This window comes from Propithecus coquereli, unplaced genomic scaffold (assembly GCF_000956105.1).
Source record: "Propithecus coquereli isolate 6110/MARCELLA unplaced genomic scaffold, Pcoq_1.0 Scaffold291, whole genome shotgun sequence".
Taxonomy (NCBI): domain Eukaryota; kingdom Metazoa; phylum Chordata; class Mammalia; order Primates; family Indriidae; genus Propithecus; species Propithecus coquereli.
Window position 1 is genome coordinate 1,621,062 of NW_012148519.1, and position 15,874 is coordinate 1,636,935.

Below are 15,874 nucleotides of genomic sequence, written 5' to 3' on the forward strand. Positions count from 1 at the left end.
TAAGGACTTTACCCTATCGCCTACACTGTTTATTCTTTTTTTCCAGTACATTAGGGAGAAGTAGTGACCTGACTTAATCCTTGGAGAATCTTCTGGGCATCATCTTATTCTGCAGAGACCATAACACCAAACCTCTAAATATACCGTTCTCCATCCAATATTAAATTTTAGTAAATAAGACTTAAAATAGGACACAATTTGGCTGTTATGAATGATTGTTCTCTTTGGGGCAGCAACACAAGCTTCACGTTTGTCATGATTTGTTAATCTAATTTACATTTGTTTATGCCCTTTGCCTTTTTTCAGAGAACGCAGTTAGCAACTTCAGCCACTGGATGGTGCAAATTCACAAGAGTCCAATGAAAGTTCCTAAATTACAGTCCAAGGCACACCTGTTGCTACACTGCACCAAGGGAAGGAGGGTTAGGTAGAAGGAAAGACTTTTTGGACCTGAAATTTCAGTATAGACATGGATCCAAGTTCACTGGTAACTCAGATGAAGGAAAATTGTTAGAATTTGATGACTGACAAATGAGGTCATTGAATAGGGAAAGAAAAAGATGGAAAGAAAAAAGAAAAGTGCTGGCTGGAATAATGAGGAAGACAAAGAGGAAGAGATAATGAAATATGAGAAAAAATAATATAATAATATAAGTCTAGAAAATAATATAGGTCCAAAGAGATGAATTCAAAAAACAAGTGTTAGCAACAATTAAAATATGGCCCCTCATTGGTTTGCTTCTCCCTAGTAACTGATAGCAACTTTGATATAAAAGTTACTTTCTTCTAGGAGGTCAAATGTATGCAGCTCCCTATTAAAGTAGGATATAATACCAGACTCACTTTAGGAATTCTGGATTGTTAGGAGGCTTCATTTGGGTACTATTTGTCTGCAGTTTCTAAACCGTTTGGGGATGACTTATGAGGGGGCTCTTAGAATGCTTAGGGTCAAGTTCCTTTCACCACGGTGTTGATAGCTACATGTAGTGGCAGAAGCTAAGTCATAGAACCTTATGAATGTCAGTGAGGGAGAGCAGGAACCCCATCATAAGCTAGTTGAGAGCCAGTGAGCGTGAAGTCAGCTGTGAGGATAACAGGAGTTGAGAGCTGCGTCACAGTAACAGCTGCCCTTGTTCCTTGGCGGCTGTGTTTAAGTCTTTTGTCAAAGAGAGCAATAAGATCCATTCATAGTGTTTGGAGGGAAGGTTTTTTGTTTTCATCTGATGGGACAGAAAGATATCCATTTTTTAAATATACAAAGTGAATCGCAGAGGCTTGCGGCTAAGTCAGTAGCAGTGGCATGAGGGTTAGCCCAGGTTCTCCCTTCATGGACCTGGAATTCCTGTTTGATTATAATGTCCCCACTGAAGATACAAGTGTGAAATTGGCAAAAATCTGCTCATGTTGATAGGAGAAGACAGTGTAGTATCATTCATTCGATGTGTGAGGCAGAGCAAAACTTTTTAGAAGTATGTCTGGTGGATAACAGTGATCCCTGCAGTTTTCTTTGGGTTTGATGAGTTGGGAGCATCTTGTCCAACCTAGAGAGTGAAAGGAAATATGAATGATAAAGAAGGATGCAAATGGATATTTTTTCATGTGCCAACAAAGGGATAGCTAAGTAAAAATAGCTATATTGTCTACAGCCATACCACCCTGAATGCACCCGATCTCATCTGCTCTTGGAAAATACTCATGTAATTCGAAGTATACTTAACTTTGCCTTTGTTACTCAATAGTTATACTGTGAAAGTGCAAGCAAGGCGCATATATGTGTGAGAACCTACAATTGGTTGGAACCTATAACCTATTACTAGTAAAGTACCCATTTGCCCTTTGCTTGACCTTTTTGCTTTGAATGAAAAAGGCCCTGAGTATGCAGCTGGTTTGGATCTCAGACACACAGGGATTCTGCTTTCTTTGAATTAGTCCCACACAATCTTACTACATTTTGAAAAGAGAGATCTGGGTCTATGTGAACTGAATATTTTTGATAATCCCATTCCACCCTCCCTATACTTTGCTGTGTGCCCCATCTAATTTTGTATGTACTTTCTAAATAATTAACTGTTAGGAACATAATTACATTTTTGTGGTCAATGAGTTTTTTTCCCAACTAGACTATAAGCCTCTTGAAGACGGGAACTTAGCATATAGCTTTTAGTAAAATTTTGTGGAATAGATGAATGAGCTGGTGATATTCTTTTAATTCACTATAGGAATTATAACAAAAGTCTTGGATTCTAGTTCTGTTTCTACCAGATATATGACCTTGGAAAAGTCACATAACCTTTCTAAGCCTCTAATTAAGTATCAGTAATATGTAAATACCTGCCCTGGCTACCTTACAGGGTTTTTGTGAGGCCCAAATGATGTAATGTGTATAAAATTGCTACCTTATTACTATTTTTATTAATTCTTCTGTCATTTTTTTTTTTTTTTTTGACAGAGCCTCACTGTGTTGCCCAGGCTAGAGTGCCGTGGCATCATCCTAGCTCACAGCAACCTCAAACTCCTGGGCTCAAGCAATCCTACTGCCTCAGCCTCCCGAGTAGCTGGGACTACAGGCATGTGCCACCATGCCCAGCTAATTTTTTCTATATATTTTTAATTGTCCAATTAATTTCTTTCTATTTTTAGTAGAGACGGGGTCTCACTCTTGCTCAGGCTGGTCTCGAACTCCGGAGCTCAAACAATCTGCCCACCTCGGCCTCCCAAAGTGCTAGGATTACAGGCATGAGCCACCATGCCCTGCCTCTTCTGTCATTTAGTAGCCTGTTGTGTTCGTACAAGTCCATTCAGAGTTGCTGCTACGTGGGTAACTAATTCTGGACTAGACTTTTTAGTCCCCTTCAGGCCTATTTCTTCTAATGTTGTATAGAAATATACTGTTGATTGGAGTAAAGAATTAAAAATACACCTGTGATGAAATCATACTAATTTGGTTGGGAGCAGTGGCTCATGCCTGTAATCCTAGCACTCTGGGAGGCCGAGGCGGGAGGATAGCTTGAGGTCAGGATTTCGAGACCAGCCTAAGTGGGAGGGAGACCCTGTCTCTACTAAAAATAGAAAAATTAGCCAGGCATGGTGTCGTCGGCCTGTAAACCCAGCTACTCGGGAGGCTGAGGCAGGAGAATTGCTTGAGCCCAGGAGTTTGAGGTTGCTGTGAGTCAGGCTGATGCCACGGCACTCTAGCCCAGGTGACAGAGCGAGACTCTGTCTCAAAATAATAATAATAATAATAAATAATAAAATAAAAAAGAATGCCATTGTAAGTTTTTTAAAATAACATAAAATAAAATAAAATCATGCTAATTTATATGGGGTCATTATCCAATATTAGAATAAATAGGATTATAGAGAATATTAACCTAGAACAGAGAAAACAAATAAGTTGGCAGTGGATGCCTGAAGCTGTGATAAGAAAAATTCCGACGCCAGGCCTGGGTGGAAAGGGTGTTGGGCTTGACTATTGATATGTACATTTGACAGAGAATTCAAGAGTAGCAGCATGTGTACCATCCTGGACTAGATAGATAATCTTTGAGACCCATTCTCAGTGCTATAATTCTACAAAAGTGGACACCTTGTTTAATTTTAAAAATATTAGAAACCTAGACTCTTTGCCTTAGTGAGTATTGTAGATATTTTAGGGAAAATGCCCATCAATTTGTGATATTCAAAAGCCAACTCCACTCCTGCTGGGGAAACTGGATTTAAAGCAGCCATGCTGAGCCAATGGTGTAGTGTCAATTTCAGACACCAAAGGGCACTATTAATTTATAATCTTGTCAGGAAACCCAAGGCGAGGGAAGGAGGTTGCTTTGCCAAGCCTTTTTTTTTCCCCTTGAAGTCTATAGCATCTAGTACTCCCAAGTGGTCTCCCATGCAAGTACTAACCAGGCCCAGGCCTGCTTAACTTCCAAGATCAGGTGCATTAAGGGTGGTATGGCCATAGACTACTTTGTCAAGTCTTCAAATTGTGTTCAAGTGTGGTGGTTCCTAAACTTTGTTGTATATAAGAGTTACTTAGGGACAGGGATGGATACATCTGTTGTGGATTCTGAAGCTCTTGCAATTTGGGGGAACTTTTTAAAGAAAAATAATACAAATTTTAAAAATACAAAATTGGATAAAAGGTCTTTGAAAGGGCCCGCAGGTCCTGAAGCTTAAGCTTCATTGATTTCACCATAAATCCAGCTCTACTTAGGGAGCTTGTTAAAAAAATCTTAAAAATAAGAATACTGGCTTCACTCTAAACATTCTGATTCAGTATATTTGGGGCCCAGAGATATGTATATTCAATAAGCATCTTATTGTGTTATGGCTGGGCTGATGTTAAGAAAATATAAGTATAAATTCCTACCCATTTCCTGACACGTAAAAGAATTATTCACATTTGCTTCATAACTGAAGCAGCTCCCTATCTTCCAGCACTTATATGTTAACCCCCTTGTCTCTAAGCAAATGACATAAACCACATAGAGAACACTTTCCTTCTCAGGCTGAGAGTCATGCTGGGATTCAGCTGTCCCAGGTTTCTGGCCTCCTTTCCTTTGCCTTCTGCGCCACCATTGGCATTGGCACAGCTTCCTGGCTCCTAGGCATTGACACTGAAGAGAGAAAATGACTAGTATTAACTTCAAGTGGCTGGTAAGCATTTGGTTATCTTCCAAACCTCATGTCAGGCAATTTAAAAGAAATCATCTATTCTAAAGAAAATATTCAGGCCTATTGGTTCTATCCTTCCTAGGAATGTCAAGTATAGCAGAGGAAAGGAACTTGCATTTAATGAGCACCTCCTATGTGCCAGGCACCTTTTACACAGTATCCCAACCTTCACAATTACCATAAGAAGTGAATATCATGACACCTATTTTACAGATAAGGCAACTAAAATTGGAAAATTCCAGCAACTTTTCCACAACCACTCAGCTAGTGAGTATGAGTGGCAGATCTGTTCAAACTCCAAAGTCTGTACTTTTCTCATTATGCCAAGCTGCCTCTGCAACAGAAGGAAGTCTTTATAGATCAAGGTCAAGGACCCAAAACATCAGCAAACTTACAGGACATGGGACTTCAAAGATTACAAATACTATAATGGCGACTGCACTCAGCAACAAGATGACAGCAATCAGAAATTTGACCACAATACTCCATTTCTTCCTCTTTTCTAGGTTCTCGTCTGTGTCTAAAGGAGAGAGAGGAGTAGAAGAGGGAGAAAAGAGAATTTAAGAGAGGGAAGAGATTGACCCTTTGACTTGAAGTTCTCCTGTCTCACAAGACTAATAGGGGCCCAGCCTGACTCAGAGGCAGAGGCTGAATTTCCAATTCAAACTCAGAATCAGAAGTGGGGTGGGCATCATAGGATCTGCTCTAACCTCTTTTGCAGCCTGTTCCCAATGAGTCACCTTCCCTGGAATTGGGAATGTTTCATAACCATGTAGGGCTGATTCTTGCACTGCTCTCAGGGGAAGAAAAGGCTTGGGTATACGAGGAGTTTAAATGTATTTTTCACTATCAGCCTTCTTGGGGGTTCCTACCTTTCTACTCTGACAGATTTTGTGGGATTCGAAAATAACCTTTCCTATGCTTCCCTTGGCTTTAGTGGAGGATAGGAGCAGCAAATGTGAATTGGCATTGCTTCTGGGTCATAAGCCAAATCTGGTGGCAAGTAGCTCATATGCATCTTGTTATTACTAATCTCATATTTACTTTTCCCCTGGTAATAGCTGAGATGTAACCCAAACTAGAATCTTGCAGAATTTGAGTCCTGGTCAATTTAGGGAGGACTATTTCTAAAAACAATGAAAATGGAAACATGCACTTTGTTGGTGTCACTACTATTACAATCGCTGTTGAAATACAATTGTATTGAAATATTGTCCATCTGTAATGCAATGACTAGAATTACCCACCACATGAATATGATTTATTCTGTCCCCAAATCTGGTTATGGGATGAGCTCATTTGCATGGACGTAAAGGATTAATTGATGTTGTCAAACTGTAAATGTTTCTGGGACCTTCTTTATAGAGAAGCTGACTTTTTCCATAAGAAATGGAACGGTTTTCTAATGTGAACTGTGTAACCGCCAGGAAAATCCTAGGAGACCCAGACTAATGTTGGGGCTAAAGATGTTTCTTTTTCTTTCTGGTCTTGTTTTACTCCTATTTGTTCTGTACCTTGTTCTTTCAAAGGGCTAGAAAAATTACCAATACTTGTAGTTTTCTCTCCTTCTGTATTCCCAGGAGTAACGGAATTGGTAGAGGTGGAAAAAGTCTCTGACGAAGCCCCCATCACTGGATAGACCTTACATTGGGAGATCCCCGGTAAAAAAGCTATAAAACAAGAAAGAAACAATGAGAGTGCAGCTTTAGGAGAAATGTTATCCTGTCTTACTTTACCTGACTGAACCCTGTCTCTACCCAGTTGATATTAAACTTCTAATTGTGGCTCCATTGACCTGTCTGTCCATAGGTTTAGGGTGTGGGCACAAAATCATGCCAAGAATAAATGAGGATAGAGATACTAATAAGAGATATGGATTACATCCTTATGGAACTTTTGCCTGACGTAGGATCAGAGTGAAGGAGTAGACTGTATCTTGTTTGCCTATCCTTCTTAAGGCCATAATAGCAATAAAGATGGAGGGCGTAACATCACTGAGTATTTCCTTCTTTTAAAAAAGGTGGCTTCAAAGTCCGAGGAAGAATGTGAAATATAATTTGCCTTAATGACTGCTGGAAGTCAGTCTAGTGGAGTCTAAGTAAACTACTCTGAGAGGGGATTAGGGAAAGCAGGAAGAGTTGAAAGAAGGAAAGTCTATCCAGCTTCATGCAATCCTCAATTTCATTCATTCTGCAAATGTTTAAAAATGAATATCTAAGCCTGAGCAAGAGCAAGACCTTGCCTCTACCAAAAACAGAAAAAATCAGCCGGGTGTGGTGGTGCATACCTGTAGTTCCAGCTACTCGGGAGACTGAGGCAGGAGGATTGCTTGAGCCCAGGAGTTTGAGATCGCAGTGAGCTATGATAATGCCACTATACCCTAGCTGGGGTGACACAGCGAGACTTTGCCTCAAAAAAAAAAGAAGAAGAATATCTAAGCTGGGCGCAGTGGCTCACACCTGCAATCCCAGCACCTTGGAATGCTGAGGCAGGAGGATGCTTGAGGCCAGGAGTTCAAGACTAGCCTGGGCAACATAGACCAACAAAGACCCCCCCACACAAAAAAAATTAAAAAATTAGATGGGTGTGGTGGTGCACGCCTATAGTCCCAGTGACTGGGGAGGCTAAGGCAGGAGAATCACTTGAGCCCAGGAGTTCGAGGCTACAGTGAGCTATGATGACACCACTGCACTCCACTCTGGGCAACAGAGCAAGACCTATTATGTGCCAGGCACTGCTTTAGTATTTTGTATGTATCGGTTAGATACATTCTAGCAAGGGAGCAGGCAAAGAGGAGGGAGGGCTGGGGGTGGGTGGGGGAAGTGGACAACAATAAATATAATAAATTTCATGGTATATTAGAAGGGGATAAATACTGCTAAAAAAATTAAAAATAGAGCTAAGTAAGGGAGTAGTCTGAGGGATGTGGATGAGCAACCTGCAGTATAGGCTCAGTCTTATTGAGAAAGTGAGAATTGAGCCAAGATTTGAAGGAGGTGAGGGGATTAGCCAAGCAGATGCCTGGGGAAGTAGTGACCTAGGCAGAGGGTAAAGGCCCTGGGGCAGTATGTGTCTGGCATGTGACAGTTTTAGAGAAGTAGCAAGGAAACCAGTGAGACTGAAGTGGAGTGAGCAAGGGAAACAATTATAGGAGATGAGAATCTAGAGGAAACAGTCCCATATCATTTAAGGCCTTGTAGGCCAGTTCAAGGAATTTGGTTTTTATTGTGATTGGAATGGGGATCCGTTGCAAGGTTTTGAGCAGAGGAGTGACAGGATATAGCTTTATTTCTAAAGAATTACTGGGCTGCTGTGTTGGGAATGGGCTAGTGGTGGGCAAAGGTAGAAACGGGATAACCTGTTAGGACGCTATTGCAGAAATCCAGATGAGAAATGATGTGATACACATCAGCAGCGGAAATGATGAGAAGTAGATGGATTCTGGCTGTAGTCTGGAACTAACTTCACTCACCTCCACAGTTGACCTCATCCAATTCAGACAGTGGTTCATGGTCCATATTTAATGGTTTCACATCACTGCTTATTAAATTAAGGTCTGTAAGTTCTACTTGACCCTTTCTTTCTTTTCTTTCCTTTCTTCCCTTCCTTCCTTCCGTTCCTTCTTTCCTTTCTTTCTTTTGACAGACTCTTATTCTGTCGCGCAGGCTGGAGTGCAGTAGTGTGATCATAGCTCACTGCATCCTTGAACTCTTGGGCTCAAGTGATCCCATTGCCTCAGCCTTCCCAGTAGCTGGGACTACAGGTGTGTGACACCATGCCTAGCTAATTTTTTAAAAATTTTTTTGTAGAGACAGGGTCTCACTTTGTTGCTCAGGCTGGTCTCAAACTCCTGGCAGTCCTCCCACCTCAGCCTCCCAAAGTGTTAGGATTACAGGCATGAGCCACCATGCCCAGTGACTTTTCTAAATTACTCTTCCATGTCTTAACACATTGACTGCCACACTAGAAAAGAAAGTTTTTCCTTCGGCCTCGGTATTTTATTACAAAAATAGAATAAAAACTTTGAAAACAAAACGATCCTTTCTAATTTATGAAAAATTTGTGGCTTTTTAATTGTTTTCTGTTCATGAGTTATATGCGACTTGAAAAATAATTCACGCAGCTCCCAAGGTGAAGAGATGTGTGAGTTACTTCACCAGGCCCTGGGCTCAAAACTAGCGTGAATTAAATACAACTCACCTGGCAGTTAATGTGTTAATTAAGTCCATGTGAAAATGATAGTTCTTTACTACAGAGGCCAGTGACAACACCAGGCAGTGTACGTGAAATTATAGGGGAAGAAGTAGTGCCTGATTTTGGTTTAATCAGGAAGACAGTGTTGGCAAAGGTAGGCAGAGACAGACATAAAATCAACAGGTTTAAAAGAAAAAACAAGGTAATTTTCACCATAGTGCCAATCAGTTCTCTGAAGCGATAACATACATATTTATGAGACTGATGAGATGAAGATAAACAAATCTGACTTTGGACAAGTCACGTAAGTTCTCTGAGTTTTGGTTTCCTTATCTGTAAGATGGCTGTGATAAAATAATACGTGGCCTACCTGTTTCACAGGGATATTATGAAGATCGGAAACAAATAAAAATGAGAGAGCACATGTGAAAACACATTGCAAACGGAATGATATTATGACTGAAAGAGGAAGGAAACATTAGAAGAACTCTGCCCTCTAGCCACAGGGATAACGGTATTTCAATGTGACATGTCTTCCTACCTCCTAGGAACCACTACTTCAAAGTCTACTAAATAGGCTTCATCTGTCATTGTACAGTATTTTCAGTTCTGCCTAGCTTCTAAATTAATGTCCAGCCATGTCAGCAACTCATCTCTTTCAGGTCTTGTCTGCTAGGTAACTGAGCATCAAGATGGAGCAAGTTTGTAAATATAAACACTTCATTCCCATTTGTAGCTGTAGAAACTGAGCTGTATAGAAATTAATTTGTCAAAAGTAATAATTAATATCAGAAGAAACACTAGTTTGATATTATTTCTCCTATACCCACAGTTTCACATGGGATAATCAGACCTTTGAAATTGGTTCATGCTAATCAAATTCCAAAAAACCTAATCCATATACTAAAATGACATTTAAAAAATTTATATAGGGGATTGTATCTGTCAAATGGATCAGATAGGACATTTTGCTCTTCCTGGTACCCTGTTCTAAAGATATAGGTTCCTGTGAAACCTAATGCATAATTGGAAAGTTTCTTCATTAACATAGAATCTGAACAATAGGATCTAGATGGTGTAAACTATATCATAAATGATAAAGACCTAATGTGTCTGGGCTTACACATGTAATCCCAGCACTTTGGGAGGCACAGATGGGAGGATTGCTTAAGGCCAGGAGTTCAGACCGGCCTGGGCAACATAGTGAGACCCTATCTCTACAAAAAAATTTTAAAATTAGCTGGGCATGGTGTTGGGTGCCTGTAGTCCTAGCTGTTTAGGAGGCTAAGGTAGGAGGATTGCTTAAGTCCAGGAGTTAGAGGTTACAGGGAGCTATGATTGTGCCACAGTTGGGTGACAGAGCCAGACCCTGTCTCTTAAAAAAAAAGAGAGACAGAGAGAAGACCTAATGAGTCATCTTTCTGCACCAGAAGGAAATTTCAAAATACTTGTATAATAGAGGGTCTTTTCCTTGGCCAGATTCCATAAACAGTAATAAACAATCCTAATCTAACTTTTTTCTATGCTCCATGTCATTTCTGATGACCGTCTGTGTTGCAGAACATTTTCATCTTTACAACTTTAAATTCCTACTTTACTCTGAGGACATTTTCATGAACTGTCTTCTGACTGTTTTCTGGGACACTATGCAGACTATCTCATCCATAGTGTGGTAACTTCAGGGGGCATCTATTTATGACCTCATAAGTTTGATCACTTACCTGATTTTTGTTTCTAAGTTATTTGGGGTCTGTCACATCCTGGTACTCAATGTATGTTTAAATTCAGAATAGGCAGTTTCAAACTTATAGAAGGGGTTATGTCTCAAAAGTCCATTTACAAATCAGTTGTTTAAAATTCATCATTGTGGTTTCATAGACATGTATGGTGAATGATGACTAGGTCCCCAGACTAATTCACAAACATCCATTTAGTCTCTTTGCATGGCTCAAATAGTACAGGGTAGTAGCTTAAGTTCCAGGTGTGGGAACCAACCACCATTTCATGAAGGAAAGAGAAAGAGTTTTTTCCTTTATTCTTGGAAGACTAGCTAAAGGCAAATTTTTAAATGAGGTCAGGATGATCTTTGGCATCTCTTCTCTCCCTTAACCTCTCAGTTTTTCTTGTCCCAAATTTCTAAGAGCTAATGTCCTTAATTGCCCTAAGTCCTATAATGCATAGCACTATATTCACTCTGCCCAGACTGCTCCAGACTCCAAAATGACTTAAGTCCACTATTCTCTGTCACAACTGCCACTGAGTCCAGCAGGGTGTCATATCTTAAGAGGAAAACAATTTGATTGAATTAATTTTCATTAGTGTTGAGTGACTGAAAGCCCAAAACCTTGCCAGAGGCTTTTGGGTTTTTGAGAGTTTTTTTCCCCCCACAGAAATCATTACTTTGGAATTTTAGAAAGTATAATAAAGTGAACGAAACATTCAGGTCACATGAGAATATATAATTTACTGTATTGGGGCCACATCCTGAGAGCCTAGCCACTTATTTCCCAATCTGCAGTCTAGTTTTTAAAGTTTTTTCCCTCATTATTATGCTTGTGAACCCACAGTTTCTCTGAAAGTGTCAAGTGTTATTTTATTTTTCCAGCAGTATGGCAATAGCACCTGGGGGATTGCCCATATGTAAAGGGGAACTGCCTATACCAATCTATTGATCAGAAATTATTTGACAAAAAGAATGGGTGAGAGAAGGAAAGGAAGGCAGAAGCAGGGAAACTTAAGGCTGAGGTCAAGAAGCACTGCCCAGCAGCTGTGGGGGAACAGGCATTCTCACAGTGTGGGTAGGAATGCACGACGGAACACCTCTATGCAGGGTAATTTGGCAATGTCTATCAAACCTTCGACATAGCAGACCTGCTTCTTAGAATTTATCTTACTGATAAATTGAAGGTGTACAAGAAGAATGTATAAAGTCATTGTTTTCAGCATTGTTTGTATTTGAAAAAGATTGGAAACTATCAAAATATCTGTCAATAGAGGACTAGTAGGATAAATTAGATCCATACAATGGAATACTGCACAACTGTTAAAAAGAATGACATAGGGAAGATTGCTTGAGGCCAGGAATTTGAGACTAGCCTGAGCAAGAACAAGATCCCATCTCTACCAAAAATGGAAAAAAATTAGCCAGCTGTGGTGTTGTGCACCTGTAGTCCTAGCTACTCGGGAGACTGAGGCAGGAGGATCTCTTGAGCCCAGGAGTTTGAGGTTGCAGTGAGCTATGATCACGCCACTGCACTCTAGCCTGGGTAATAGAGTAAGACCCTGTTGGAAAAAAAAAGAAGAGATAAAGAATGAGGCAGATATATACATATTGATATTGAACAACCTATAAGATATGTTGCTAAGTGGAAAAAGCAAGGTGCAGAACAGTGTATATGGTGTGCTATTATTTATGTTTTTAAGATTTGTACTTTCGTATGTGCTTAGCGTATCTCTGAAAGGAAATATAGTAAGTTGGTAATAGTGGTTCTCTCAGGGATAGAGAACTGGAGGATTGAGAGACAAGAGTAGGAAGGAGACTTAGTTTTCACTATAAATCTGTGCTGTTTGAATATTTTGCTGTGTGCATTCAAAACAAAGAAAATTTTAAAAAACTGTCAAAAGAAGATCCATCAGAAATGGAGATCAGGCCGGGTGCGGTGGCTCCTAGCACTCTGGGAGGCCGAGGCGGGCGATTGTTTGAGCTCAAGAGTTTGAGACCAGCCTGAGCAAGAGCGAGACCCCATCTCCACTAAAAAATAGAAAGAAATTAGCCAGACAACTAAAAATATATAGAAAAAATTAGCTGGGCATGCTGGCACATGCCTGTAGTCCCAGCTACTTGGGAGGCTGAGGCAGGAGGATCACCTGAGCCCAGGAGTTTGAGGTTGCTGTGAGCTAGGCTGATGCCACGGCACTCTAGCCCGGGCAACAGAGTGAGACTCTGTCTTAAAAAAAAAAAAAAAAAAAAAAAAGGGAGATCATATGAAAATCACAGCATATCAGGGCTAGAAGGGACCTTAGATATTAGAAAACTGATTCTCAGAGAGAACATAGATTTGTCCAAGGGAGGGATGATCCATTTCCTTGCAGCTTTAGCTGCTAATACACTCCAGCTGCCTTCAACTACGTCAACTAAAAGTTAGTGCCTACCTCCATCTCCTTTTCCAATCTCACCTTTGCCTGTTAGAAGGGATCCAGTCTGAAACTTGGATGTAAGGTGACAGCTTGGGGAGGCAGAGTTGTTTCTGCGGGGAACAGCAATGACTTTCAGGTTCTTTAGAATATGCTTAACTTTTGGCTTTCTCTCCAAATACACAAGGTTGACTTTCACTTTGCTCCCAGAACCAAGGCACTGCAGAGTAGCCACAATCTGATTTTGGATGAATGTTGCCGTTTTGGTTTCTGTGTGAGTTTCTAGAAGGAGAAAAGCCAGACAGAAAAATGAAGCTGATTCTTAATCTGAATGGTGCCCAGCTAACCCAGTTCCATTCCTGACCCCTGTTAAATTCCACTGCTCCATTTTTTTCCTCCTTTTAGTTTACTTTTCCCTCAGTATATGTTCATGGTACTAAATATGCAAGTCCTGCCTTTTTTCCTTCCTGCCAGGGGTGTCATGAAGATAGGTGACTGCTGTAAATTCAGCACAGAGAAATGTTCATAGATTGTTTTCTTTAATGCACAGAAGATTAGGTGCTGCCTCCTTCTTTATCTCCATCTGTTTGATTTATATAGGCATGCCTTAGGTAATAGTTAATGTAAAAATTGGTTTTCACAAAGCCTCCTGAGGGGATACATATCTCTAAAATAGGATATTTGAGATCTGGGCTAGGAATCAAGGAGATAAAGGTGTCTTTTAAAGATAAAAATTTCTTGGAATGGCAACATGATTTTCCAGAAAGGGCCCATTCCCTACCTTGCATTTGCAAATCCCTGATGCTTGGCACATCCTTTGGGAAGAGCCCAGGCAGCTGTTCCACTTGGCACTCGCTATCTCTGAGGTCTGGTGGGGGTAGGGGGTGAAGGTCAGAATTTACTGGGTACTTACTCTTTAGAATTCTGGGCACTGGAGGGGAAGATACAATAGAATGCAGTTCCTGCTCATAAAACGTTCAACTGAGGAGATCAAACACTCCCTAAAAAGACTTTAAAAATCACAGCCAAATACATACATGTAGGAGTTAGCCTAGTATAACAAATACTGAGTACCAATCCATTACCTTTAGAAGAAAGAAAGGTGAAATAAAGTTAAGTTACAAAGCCAATGAAAGACTAACCAACTCATTACCTTTAACACTGCTTATTTTCTCTTCTCCCTCCTGTTCTATCTGCCTTCTTGTATTAAAGAAAACTTTTGAAAGCTTATTTAATCTAACCTTGGGACAAGGTATCTCTATAGGTTTCTGCAGAACCATAGGTCGTAGTTATTTCTGCTTTTTGGCACTTGACTCACAGGATGTTGTGAATTTTCTTAATTTGTTAAATTTGTTACTGCTGCACCTTATGGTATTTGGCCTTAACTCTGATTAGCTAATTTTAGAGATGAAATGTTTAGGAAAATTTGAAAAATCATGTTTTAAATAAATAGTTACCAAAGAGCAGCAAATGGTGCCATTCCACCCCCATATCACTCTTTCCCTCAGCTGTCCCCACCCAAGAGCATTGCCATCTAACTATTTGGATGTACTACCTTAAAAACAAAGGCAACATCTTATGAGGGGTTGTGAATTTGGGAGTCTGAGGTGATGGCAAAACTGAAACTGTGACAGTACCCTGTAGTAAAGAAAGCCATCTAACAGTATAAGGACTTTTAATGTTAGTTACATGAACAAGACAAAAGAATGCATCATATTCTCTGAAGAGGTCTCATCATCTTCACACTATCTTTAGCAATCTCTCTGGGTTGAATAAATTGCAGTCCTACTTAGACAGGAAAGGATAACATGGGAGTACTTTCAGAAAGTATTGCTTGCGGGATATCAGCTATATCTCTATCTGGTGGAAAAGACCCCCAATGCTTTCCAGGCCTCTCTTTGTATTCTCCAGGACATTAGGCTAGAGAAGTACTTACCTTTCTTGTTGGCATCGTAGGATGTAATGATTAGGCTGAAGACCAAGATGGTATCCATGTCAGCTTGAGTACATGCTCACTGCAGAGACAAGTCACTACTGATCTGTCACAGCCTCTTATAGCCTTATCTCTAGTTGCTTTCACTGCCCTGGAACCAAGTTTGACCCTGGGAAACTCTGGTTCCATCCTGATTATTTGGCCCCATTTCCTGAAGACCCAGGAATAGAGCTGATTGGACAAAGGGCCAAGAGTGCTTATTAATGATTGACTCAGAAGGTCTTCTTCTGACTTCAGTGCTGGTGCCGACATAAAGAACTGTAATTATCTGGAGGTTTCTCTAGCAGAAAGACATAAATACCCAGTGATATGCTTTACAAATACTTGCGGATAGACACGTAGACATGTAGACATTCACATGCATGCTCCCTGACACAGGCACATAGATTTACATACTAACAAAGAGATGTGGTGATTTCTATTAAGGAATATAATTTCTAGAAACAAGCAGGAAACAAGGACTAGAAATCGGTAGAAGTGACTGCTAGTACAGGACCTGTTATTAACTGTATCACTCTGGGAAAATTACTTGATTTCTCAGGATCTCAATTTTCTCTTCTCTAAATTGAGTCCTGACCAGATGACCACTAGAATTCATCCACAGTTATACACATAAACTTACATTAGCACAGACATACCTATAGGGTTTTGCACATTTTCACATTCCTAAATAGTAAAGTGAGTGTGGATAGACAACATTCCTATGTCTATTGGGCTGAGAGGTTGTTAGAAAGAGCTAGGTGAGTGGTACTGTCTGTACTTTGAGAATGTTTTCCTAGACCGATAACTGTTGTTGAAGATTTTTCCAAAATTGTATTTTTTAGTAAAGAGTATACATCTCACGGGCCAGGTGCAGTGGCTCATGCCTGTAATCCTAGTACT

At 40.2% G+C, this 15,874-nt stretch overlaps 2 protein-coding genes across 2 annotated transcripts in view; one reads left to right on the forward strand and one right to left on the reverse strand.

Annotated features, from left to right (window-relative positions):
* Positions 1-15,874, forward strand: part of ACACA (acetyl-CoA carboxylase alpha) — a 335,776-nt gene that overhangs the window by 12,250 nt on the left and 307,652 nt on the right. The window lies entirely within an intron of this gene.
* LOC105813877 (chromosome unknown open reading frame, human C17orf78) lies at positions 1,464-14,993 on the reverse strand. The gene is made up of 7 exons (XM_012648688.1): positions 14,936-14,993; positions 13,781-13,867; positions 13,042-13,281; positions 6,216-6,341; positions 5,067-5,191; positions 4,491-4,613; positions 1,464-1,541 (listed from the first exon to the last, which is right to left on the reverse strand). The coding sequence occupies exons 1-7, from the start codon at positions 14,991-14,993 to the stop codon at positions 1,464-1,466; spliced, it is 837 nt and encodes a 278-aa protein (XP_012504142.1).